The 12,114-nt window shown below is 38.1% G+C and overlaps 1 protein-coding gene across 3 annotated transcripts in view; it reads left to right on the top strand.

Moving 5' to 3' along the window:
* Nucleotides 1–12,114, top strand: part of LDAH (lipid droplet associated hydrolase) — a 118,887-nt gene that overhangs the window by 65,705 nt on the left and 41,068 nt on the right. For 2 of the 3 annotated variants that reach the window (XM_019472396.1, XM_009280506.2), the window contains one exon: nt 11,070–11,310. In XM_019472396.1, the coding sequence (XP_019327941.1) occupies nt 11,070–11,310 (241 nt within the window). Of the gene's footprint in view, nt 1–11,069; nt 11,448–12,114 lie in introns of those variants that run through there. The other variant, XM_019472397.1, reaches the window with a different exon arrangement.

The raw sequence follows: 12,114 nt of genomic DNA, 5'->3' as shown, positions 1-12,114 counted from the left end.
TTATTATTATTATTATTATTATTATTATTATTATTATTATTAAAAAGTATGTCTTATATTTCACTACCTAAACTCCTGTTTGTGGACTTTCCCATAGTTGTCCGAGAAATATTTTTTGCCCTGACTTGAGGTATAGCTTCTGTGGCCTCAGTTGCTTTCCTTGGAAGCAGTAAAGATTGACCACAGATAGACAGTATACACAGTGTTCCCCATAATACTGAAAATCTTGTAGATGGCAACTGGTGTATCTTGTTTACATGCTCACAATAAAATTCATCGAAGATCTGAAATCACAAAGGAATTCTCCATCAGCACTGATCTCTGCGTTGTGTTTTGGTAGCACATTCTGTTGGCTGGAAAAAAATCCTTTCCTAGGATTTTTTTTTTAATATTTTAATTTAATGAGTTCCATATCTGAAAAGGGGGCCCATGCCAGTGGTAGTACTGTGAGTCTGCCATCTTCTCATTCTGTGCTAGATCATCAGTTTTGGGGGTTTGGATCTTTTTCCAAAGCATCATAAAATATGTCATTGGGTGCTGGAGGATTTCTTATGGCTTGATGGGAAGGAAATGCAGAATGGTTGTGGACTGGGTTTGATGATCAGTCTTGTGCTGGAGTGTTAAAAAGTTCATTTTATTAACAGAATTCTTTGAATTAGAAATATTTTTTCTGTAGTGTTCTCAACTTCAGATTTCATTCTGATTTTTTGGAGGAGGGGTAAAAACTTTGCAAATAACGTTTGATTGGTTTTCTCCTCCTGAAAGGGTGTTTCTTTCTTGGGCATAACCACTCTGCAAAGATTCTGCCAGCTTGCTGTATAACTGAAACATGCTTTAATTTTTTTTTTTTTTAATGTGATAACCATTTACAGAAGGGGAGGGATAGAAAGGAAAAAAAAACACTTTTTAAGTCAACGCATTTACTTTTCATTCTTCCTGGATTATTAGTTTAGTCAGTGTATGTAATATGCTGTAGTCCCAGGACAGTGTAGTTGCGTGAGAGAAGTGAATGTATAAATAACATTATCAGGCCTTATGTTAGCTTTTTTACAGCTTCCTGACACAATGTTCTGGTTTTGGAAATCAAGAGTGTCTGTCACATCCGTGTAAGGTGGCATTTCTCTCTCTTGCACCCTCCCTATTGCTAACGGTTCTACAGTTGGGACCTGATAGCTTGGTGCAGCGTAAAAGTTGATGTCAACACAGACTTCTGATACCTGCTTTAACATTTGAATTTTTTCATTTGTTTCCATCACATCTACTTATGTCACCTGTCCAACCGAAAATATTATTTTGCATCCTTTGCGTTTATAGCCCTTAAATACTAGTGGAGTTATGTTCTCCACCCCATTGCCTCTCTGCTCCCACTTTGCCAAGCTATTAATATTCCTCTCTATAACTTCCTTTAGAAATTTTATCATCCAAGCCCTTCATTAATTTTATGCTGTATTTGTGGCTGGCTTTTGGTTGAAATCTTCCCTTTTAAGATGTACAGCACAGAATGCAATCTGTATTGTCTCCCAGGGAGACAGAGCTTCCTCTGGCATTTGTGATGTGTTTCCTCACTATATGTAACATTAACTTGCAGAGCTTCTCTCTCGCTTGCTTTCTGCACCATATCATATTGCAAACCTGCATATCATTTGCTGTTCACCATCTCCCATGTGTCCTTTCAGCTTGATTACTCGCCAGGTTTTTTCCCACTCATTCATGCTTTAGATTATTTTTCCTGGGCGTATTTAAAGATAGTAGTAGCTTCTGAGTTGGTTCTGTGAGCTGAATGATTAAAGTACCAAATTTAACTTAACAGAACCTCATTATTATACTGCTTCTTTCCATTTTTGGGTTGGTTTTTGTTTGGTTGTTTTTTTTTTCCCTGTACTTTTGCTTGGAAAAATTGCCTTAAGCATTGTGAAGCAGATACTCAGGTTGGATCTCAGATAGGTGGTGTGGCATGTACTGAAGCACTACATTCATTGGAAACTGCAATCTAGCTACAAAGGAGAGGTAGTGACAGTCGTTATGAAATGCCTCTAGCTTCTCTTCTTCTAATGCCAGTCTGTAATTTGAAGACCAGATCTGCAAACATTGACCAAATACATAATATGTTTCTGATTTCTAAGCAGACCAGTGTCAACATCCTTTGGTGCAAATGTAGACTTTGCTTGACTAAAAAGTAATAGAAAAGCAGTAGACAACTTTTTCTGTATGTCAGTGATAGTTATGATACAGCTAATCTGCTTCAGTGGCAGAGGAAGCCTAGAACTGAGAAACTGCACAGAAATGAAAATGAAACACAATGCAACTGCAGACATCATGCACTGATGTTAATAACGCTGACCTGCATTTTTTGTCTTGGCATGCACTTTATAGACACTATGCATGTAGTATGAAGTGATGTTTAGTAATTCCAAATCATTCAAGACCAGAACCTGGGAATTGTTGCATATCTGCAGCTTTTACATAAGTAAATACTAAATTCCAGTCTTTATACATTGCCATGTTAAGTGGCACCAGTATATTTACACAGTGTTTTCAGTGCTGGAAACAATACACTGCTATGAACGGGCCTTTTTAGAGAACACTTGCTCAAATACTGCTTTACAGTACCATTTGCTCCCCCAAAAAGTACGTATCGAAAAGTATGCTCTGGTGCTTCTCCCATGGAGGGGTCTCATTTTGTTCTATGTGTTAAAGGTCCTAATCAGAAGTATTAGGTCCTTTGTATCGTTAGTGGGAAGCTGAAGACTAGAAAGTGTTTTCAGTTCATCTGATATCTGCTGAGTGTCTGTCCATGACTGACTTCAGTTGGGAGTCTTGGGTGATTTAACTCCTAACATAGGCACGTCAGTTAAGGGCCAGTAGTGAACTTGATGGAACTGAGCCAAAATGAATTCTGAAAAGGGCAAAGGTTTATTCTCATTCATTTTCCCACCATTTCATGGTGTGATTTCAGCAGATAACATTAACATCTATGTATGTAAAGACATACGGAGTTAGTGACTGGTTGTTCTTTCCTTGCTGAGCATCTGATGAATGATCTCTTGATAACAGAAGGGAGGATCTGTATATAATTGCCAGGGATGACATACAGTGTGTTTAGAATCTCACTTAGACAAAATCAATTATTAAATTCCTCTGAACAGTTCGAGATATTTCTGATTGAATGAGGTAGATATGCTAAAACTAGTGTTTAAATTATTTTTCTTAGGGCCGTCCTGTGGCTCTTGACAGCAAGTGGCAAAATATAGCTTATATTCCAATAGTGAAGCCTTCTCCTTTCCCCCTAGCCCCAAACATGATTGCTCCACAAACATCTCTAAAGAACAGTTCCGGGTCTGCCCATTTTCTAACCTGTGCCCAGACGTCGTCTAGGAATGTGTTAGCTGGCTTTGGCCAAAATCATGCCAGAGAACATAGTAAAAAGTTTTGGTCCTGGAGCCTAGGTCCTAGCCCAGTTTAGTTTACCATTGAGGCTACAATGCAAACTGGAAGCCACAAGCATAGGTGATAAAATTTTTTCTACTGGTTTCACCTCTTTCTCTTTACAGAAGGCATACAAGGGGAAAAAATCACATAGGATGGTCAATAATCAGTGCCTCTGATATGATAAAGCTTAGGTTATTTCTATACTGATACCATAAAGAAAACTGTTTGTCGTACTCCTCTTCTGGCCATAGCTCAGCTCTGTGCATATGAGCCTACTTTACTGTATTTATGAATTTGCTCTTTTAGTGTAAGCCGTCATTAATATTTATGTAATCAGTGTGCTGGATGGGGATTTCTAGGCTTTGCTATATTTATTCAGCAAAGAATTAGAAGCATGTACCTGGGCGGTATGTGTACGTGTGTGTGTGCGTCTGTGCATGTGTTGGGTTTGGCACCTGCCCAAGGCAATACCTAGACCAAACGCCTTAGAGGTAACCGCACAGAAGTTGTCAAGCAAAATTCAGTCCAAAGTTTATTTGGTAAATGGATCTTATGGACTGCTTGCATGCTTTTATGCTTAATCCTTAAAAGTACATTTGATGTTTACATACTGAAGTTTTGTATCTTTGGCACTACTGTTTGGATTCATATGTGTCAGTATAAAAGCAAAAAAAAATAATCCTGACTTTGTAAATAATGTCCATCTTTGAACACATTGCTCTATGCTGTTATCTTGTTGCATTTATGCTACGATGCTCTTACCTACGTAAAAAGGCTGGCTGGGTTGTTGTATGCTTTAAAGATGGCATTAAGTGGTTCTGCTCAACTGAACCGTAATTTCTTCAGATACTGTAAGAGAAATTCTGCCCGTGAACATCTGCGCATCCTTCATGTGCCTTCACAGCCCTGCACGTGTCGGTTCCCTTGAAGAACTCAATCCTTAGCCAGATCCTCAGTATGCATATGAAAACTCTACCAGAAGGTCATGATCAAGAGTCTTGATCCATCTGTTCTCAAGCTATGAAAACTCAAATATCCCTTAGTAAAGTTGATCTGACAGACATTGCCATGATGCTGTTAGTGACACTCAAAAAGTTTACTTTTCCTAGGGAGCAAGAATTCCTTCAGCCCTTCAGAGAAAATTTAAGTGTATTATTTAGAGTTTTAACAGCACGTTCACAGAGTTGCATATACTAACTGTGCTTTTGTTTGGAAAACAAATTAAGCTCTGCAGGGAGCAGATTATGCTCCTCATATACAAAGAATTTGCTTAGAAAATTAAAAAAAAATCCTTTCTGTCACTTAATCTCACAGATTATATGTAACACAATGAGAAGTCTGGAATTAAAAGAATAGAAAAAATTAAATGAATCTGATGCCAAAGTGAAAATTTGGGCACTAATAAATAGGGAATGTAGAAAATTTAAGTTGAAAGCATGAAATCAAGTGCACGTGCCCCTGCCTCACAGCAGTATGTTGGGAGGGGGCTTTAGAAAATGATAACAGAAGGCTCTCTTGAACTAAGCAGCCACTAACGAACTAAGCCACCGTGACGTTCGTGGTAAAAAAAATACAAACTTTTCTACAAAATGTTGGTTATTTATTTTTTTTTTTACCACTTTGTTTTACAGAAGATAACAGAAGGCTCTCTTGAACAAACCAGCCACTAACGAACTAAGCCACCGTGACGTTCGTGGTAAAAAAAATACAAACTTTTCTACAAAATGTTGGTTATTTATTTTTTTTTTTACCACTTTGTTTTACAGAAACAGTTTGGTTACCCAGAAAAGTAAGCTTTGGTTAGAGCAGAGGATTGCAAATTACCGTACAGTTGTTTTAAATCTTCCTACTTTCACAATGTATATTTTCATGTGGAGTCATCTAACTTCCTGATTTTCAGGTTATTTGTCCATAAAAAGCATGCTAGGGCTTCTCTGTGGGACTTAATTCTTATAAAGCACTTTTTGAAATTTTCAGTGATAAGATTCTCTATTGACTGTGTTTGAGATACTTGTTCTGTTGCCTATTTAATATGCCCAAACATTCATTTAGGATCACAGGAGATCCATAAAATAAAATAGAGGAAAGTGCACACAGTATGTTCTTACTTCACACCAGGAGTGAAATAATTTTTTGTCAGTTGTGTTCATTCTTTAGTTCTTTTGCTGTCATGAAATCATGTGGGTTTGTTCATATTGAGCTGTGACAGACAGCTTGCTGATACAACAAACCAAATGGCATCTTGAACAGCTGAAGAAGAAATTATTCAAGATTTTAAAATATAACTCTATATTATATATATTATACTATACTATATTATATTATATATAATTCATGACTGAGCAAAGTGAACTGGCAAGTCCAGAAAGTCCCACTCTGGTGAGAGGAAAGCCCAAGCCAACGCTGTCTGGTTTGTCCTGGGCGTTTTCTTGGAAATCTGCTCAGCACAGCTGTGGTGATAAAGCAGGGAATACTTCCCTGACCCTCGTTGTTTTGCCTGCAGGTTTCTGCATACTGAGTAAAAGAAATTGTGATTAATGTGGCATTCCGTGTCAAGGGTAGACTGTAGATTACCATTAAGTGCATCATTATGTTATCTTTGAAAAATTTACTAGGTTTCACCTGACAGATAATAGCTTTTCCTCTGCCAACACAACAGAGGAATAATAAACTAATATATGGGATGAACTAAAATATATCAAAAGAAGTGTTACTTTTGACAAAACAGCTTTTGCTTTTCATAGGCTTTGGGAAGAATTTTAGATAAAACTTCCTCGCTCGTTTTCTTTCCAGCCCTGTGATTCAAAGTCGTGCACGTAGTGATGCTGTTGCTGTGGAGCAGGGGTGTGTGGCTGCAGGGTCTGTGGGCGAGCTGCAGCAGTGCACTTGGATGCTTCTCCACTGAGCATCGGTCAGTGCCATGGGTCGGTTATAAAACGTAATAGATTGCTTCCTGCTTCTGCCCGCTGATTCGATCTCTGGAGTTCCTCGTGGGCTCTGAGTTGTGTAACCGGTGCTGAATCTTATGTTCTTTTTGTTGGTGGTTATTATATTAACTATTTCTGCACCCCCGATGATTAAGAACAGATTATGCAGCAGGAGCAAATACTTTGCAAAACCTTCCCCGCTCAAAAGTCGATGTGAGCCTCCAGCGACCGCTGCTTCTGCCGTTAAAGCAGGGTGAACCAGCGGGTTGCTTCTGAGGAATTTTCACTTTCTGATGGTGTAGGAGGGATATTTTCTTCAGTGGGTCTGAGTCTTGTTGGTTTACAACTTTGGTAGAGAGATCTGACCGTGCCTGCGAGGTGTTGTGGGCAGGGACGGTCTGTCCCTTGAGAGCCAAGGTACGGGACTGACAAAGCCTGGCTGTAATTCATGAATTCACCTACTTGGGGTCTCTTCTGAAACAAATCTTTAATTAAGATGACTCCTATTCCTCTCGGTCAGTCAGTGTCCGACTTTTCACGTCGTGCCGGCTTTTCTCTCCCATTTTGTTTCTCTTAGCAAAACGTCACTCTATATTAAGAGCAAGCGGCACGCTCTCTCCAGGCCCTCAGCTGAGGTGTCAGTGTGATCTTGGGAAGGTACACCTGAGGGGCCTGAATCTTTAACCAGCATTTCCTGTGCGTAATCAAAACTGCCTGATTTCAAAAGAATTGAGCTTCTCTCATTGGTATTGACGGAGTTAACAGCTCTGAAAGTCAAGTCACTTTTTTGAATAGTGGTTGTAAGTGGCATCCAGTTTTTAAGTGTGATGTTGTATCCTCAGCACTGTCCTTTACCAATCCCTGTAACAAGTAGTATTACCCGCTCAAACTTCAAATTGTAGCGGACTAATGTCTTTCAACTCTTTCAGTAGAAGGCATTAATGAAAAATATTAGTGTGGGGGTTTTTTGGTTTGATCTGATTTGCATACTGTTAGTGTTTTCATAAAGAAACCATATAAACATTTTACAAAAATTCTTTGCTGGTGTGGTTGAGACTATTAAATTGTGCGGTGACAAACAACAATTTGTTGTAAATCTAATTGTTTGGCTTTTTGTTCTCTATTCTCATTTTAATCAAACAAAAAAATTTCCAACTGTTTCTGCAAATCCAAAAACGTTGACATAACCATTATCCAGTGAAGACTTGAAGGTACTCGGTTGTCACCATATTGTCTTGTTTTAGACAGATTAAAATCTGGATAGAAAGCCCAGCTGTTCAGGAACGTACGTGTTCTTTATGTAGGTAGTTTGGAGGAAGTCTTTGTTTATTCTTTAATATTTATATGAAGCAGTGATCACATGAAGTGAATCATACCCATTTAGGGATCCTGCCTAAAGAAAGCTCCTTGGTCAATGCCATGCTTTTAGAGAACAGGCATTTAATATTCTTTGCCTTGAAGGCCCACTTTTCCTGTGAAATACGTAGTTTCTCTTCCCTCTATGTTGTAAAATTTACTGTGCAAGTCATACATAGTTGAGGTTGATGGACTGATAGCTCTAGAGACCAAAGTATGTAAACAGTGGCAAAAGTGAAAAGTCCCCACACCTTTCTACTGTGGTGTGTGTTGAAGGAATAAACGGCAGAACATATTGGGGGTTTAGGGCAGTTTGTTCTCTGGACACATGCTCAGGCCATGCCCTGTTCATTTTTTCAGTGATATATATGCCACTTGACTAGGGACTAGGAGCTGCCTTGGCACCCACATCAAATTATGTGAAGAGCTTGCAGATAATGTTAGCTTTTTGTTGTTAACAAGATCTAAAACTTCTGAGACACTGCATCATATTATAGTCTCTTGAACCATTCAGGTCTTGAGCCCTATGTAATTTAAAGAGTTAAAAATTAATGATTTTTAGAATTCTATTTTTAGAAGCAGCTGCCTGGCGACTAAACCAAAGAGCATCTATGCCTTACACATTGAACTGTAATGTATGCATCATCCTGAGTGTTGAAAACTTGCAATTTAATAGCATTTTAAATAAATAACTGTTAAATAAGTTGAATGACAATTTTACAAATATTGTTTATTGTCACAACAATCAACAGTGGCAATTCCAGTATAATGTAAGAATGCATGTGCTAGTTTTATCAAGTTGAACAAAGCACAGCAAGGGTAGGTGATGCGACCCACAGCTCTCATCGACTCATGGGCACGGGGTGTGCTAGCCTTCAGTAGATTCACTGGCCAACTTTCAGTAATCCCCAGATCCGCTTGAGTCTCTGTGACTAGTGTCTCTAGTTGCCCAGCTCTCTGCCTTCCCATGTGCTTAACCGATAAAAATCACTGGACTTTGAATTGGGGGTAATTTAAACCAGGTGAATCTGGATTTCTCTCTGTAGTTATGTGTAACATTTTTGGTATTTGATTGATTGTTATCACAAGAAACTTCTATCGTTAAGTATGAGAAGGGTTTCCATAAATAAAGAGGTCATTAACCTTTACACATTACTTAATGGTATATACCGCGACATTCATAGCTGTGACAATACCAGGTGCTTATGATAGGCAATGTCCTCCATCTTCAGAATGACTGGTCTTAAAATAATTCTAAAAGTTGTAACACAAATATAATTCTGTGCCATCTACTTGATTTCAGCTAGTGTAAATTGCATATAGATGAGACCCTGGCATTTGACAAGGCAAAAATTATTAACTGATGTTGAGCATTTGAATCTCATTAATTGCCTTAATTTTACCTGTATATTTCTACTTCACTTATTTCAAGACACAAATATGAATTTGTGTTACATTATAATAAATTATGTTAAATCTGTTGTATCCACAGTTGTATTGCAAAGAAGTTGAACTACAATTCTGCAGGCAAATGCACATTTCAAAATCCTGGCTCGGGAATCTAGCACTAAACTAAGAAATAGTTGATAAGTGTTTGAAAAATACGAATTTTACATTTCTCTCATTGTCTGCAAAAGATTAAAAAAAGAAAGAAATTAAATAAAATTATCCTCCATCTTACAACCATGTTTTTAATTTGTGTGCCATTAAAAAATGCAGGAATGCACAGGACATTGTAACAGCTTTCTTGGTTTGTCCTTTTTCCCCCAAGGTTTAGCAACTTCCCCCAGTGGTTAATACAGCACTCCAAGCAACTAATCCTGTATCTATAAACTGTAATGTCAAAGGATTAATGTGTGCCTGGGAACGCAGGTCAAATCTGCTTTAGATCACAACAGTTTGAGTTCAGCTCCTAGCTGAAATATCACGAAACTACCATATAATTTAGTACAAGTCTTGCATTCCTATACTTCAGCTGCTGGTTGCCTTTAATAAAAAGAGGCCCAGGATTGATTTCCCTGAGAATGTATTTTTCTTTGTCTAAAACCAAAGTAGTATCAGCTGGAAAGTAGAAGGATTTCTTAAAATAGTTCTGTATTCGATATAAATAGCACTGTCAAAGTCTGCTTTTAACACTGTAGAAAGTACAGTATGGCGAGTTACTGATATTTCCTGAATTTCTTCTGTTTGCTGTGTTACAATGCCCAGATCTTGTAAGCATCTCTTGGTGGCATGCCCTGCCTTCCACTGGATAGCTGCTGAGACCAGTGGCGCTGCACACAGATGCAGTGGCATACGTTAGCGGAGTCTCATCTGAGAGTGAGGACAATTAGCTTTAAATATTTTTTAGAAAAATATTTCTCTAATTTGCACAATACAGAGAATGATATGTGCAGTAAGCAGACATATATAACTACATCTACTATATTTACGCTGAGTCACCAACAAAGCACAGCAATTTCTACCTAATCATCTGCAAATGCACTATCCAGAAGCTCTCCCTTTACTTTTGTGATACTTCTGTTAGGTACCGTAGTCGTGTGTCTTTCAGGGTTTTTCCTATGTGAATTCTTGTAATATGTTTTTACTTCCAGAAAAAGGTGGCAGGTATCCTTTTGGAATACTTTTTGATCTTAACATTGAAATATAATTGAGAGTAGGTATATTAATTCACTTTTGGTTAGCGTGGGTGGGTTTTTTATTAATTTCATTCTATTTTAAGGCTACAGTGTATTCTATTATTCATAACATAAAATAATTGCCAGCTTTAGAATATGTCTCTTTCTTTATAACATATAAAAAGCAATATCGTGCACCACTGTACACATCTTAGTGAAGGGGCTGTGTGCTTAGACTCTTGTTTTGATCAAGTTTACCTATATTGAACTGCAAATTGAAAACCCTGTGTGTTGTCAAACAGTAAAGTTACCGTCACAGTGGCTGACATTTTTTCATTTGGTTGGTTGGTTTACTTAGAGAAAATAGTTTACCAGTTGAAATAAAAAGCAATGTACTTTTTTGCTGACATAAAAAATCCGCCTGGACTGAAATGATGGTTCCTGCCTGCTGCCCTCTGGTGGGGTCACCATCCTCCTGGAGCAAGTGGCTGTGCTCACGCTCCTGGGCACTTGTTTCAAAACCGATTGAGCTGAGCATTTCATAACCACGTTCTTGTTTGCTTCGTCTTTTAAAAAATTTAACCTGGGCACACCACAAAGCCTGCCTATGTGTCTGAGGTGCAACATGCCTGGAAACCCAACTTCATTTCAAGCAGAGATTCATTTAAAAATTAAGTCTCCTAGGCTGGGATGCGGTGCTGTAGGACTTGCTGACAGTCATTTTCTCCTGGCCTGACAGGTTCTTCGCTCTGTGCTGCTGTTTCCGACGATAGAGCGTATAGCTCAGTCCCCTCAAGGAAAGCTCATGACCCCTTTGCTGTGCAAACTTCGTTACGTTCTGTACATGCCCGTCTACCTGCTGTCCTTTCTACCAGAGGGAGTCAAAGCCTCCCTGGTGCGGTTTGCTCTGCGAGGAATGAAGACCTGTGATGAATCTTCCATAACAACCTCCGTAAATCTCTTCAGCGTGGACTGCATTGGTGAGCACGGGGTGGTTTTTTTTTTTGTTACACCAACTTTTGTATTGTTCTCATTTAGTAAATGTTGATGTAGTTTTGTGAGCAAAAGCTTAATACTAAAGCATGAATACGTTTTGAAGGACAGGTCTAATCTTTTCTCAAATGAAGACTGTAGGTACAGAAAAATCTCAAATGAGGCAATTTTGAAAAAAAGTCTTAAGGAGAAAATAACAAATAAAATGTTTCCCCAAAGAATATATATTTCTTAAGAAAACTCTGACCTATACTACTAACAGTATCTCACATGATTAAAACACTGTTTTACAAGCTAGTTTGTTACTTATGTCTGTTTACTTTTTGCATTTCATTCATATTGGATGGTGAAAATAAATCAGTAATCAGTTTCACAAAGGGTTCTTTGCATCTGTTTTTTCAAAGCTATGGTTTAACCGGCTATATAGATTTTGTCATCTGAATTGGAATACTGGTAAATTCAGAAAAAGGCCTTCAGTCTACAAAGACACATAGAAATTACTTTATGCACAGAATTTCAGCACTTTCTTGGGCATACGGAGAAAGATAGAAGGTTAACATTCCTCCAGTGCATATTGTACGCATATTTTGCACATTCTAGCAAGAGAAACAGCTTTAAGAAAGGGAATAATTTCAGATAAATTATGTTAAGTTTAGAATGAAAACCAGAACGTGGATTGTGCTATACTGCAGGTATTTTGGTAAGTTAGCAGTTGAAAACAATTTGGAATAGAATTGACGTGCTAACGCAGTAATAAGAGCAAGAAGGAAGTTTTGATTGCATTAATAGTA

Source organism: Aptenodytes forsteri, unplaced genomic scaffold, assembly GCF_000699145.1.
Source record: "Aptenodytes forsteri isolate BGI_AS27 unplaced genomic scaffold, ASM69914v1 Scaffold67, whole genome shotgun sequence".
Classification (NCBI taxonomy): domain Eukaryota; kingdom Metazoa; phylum Chordata; class Aves; order Sphenisciformes; family Spheniscidae; genus Aptenodytes; species Aptenodytes forsteri.
The sequence above is the reverse complement of the archived record's forward strand: the minus strand, read 5'-3'. Positions and strand labels throughout refer to the sequence as shown.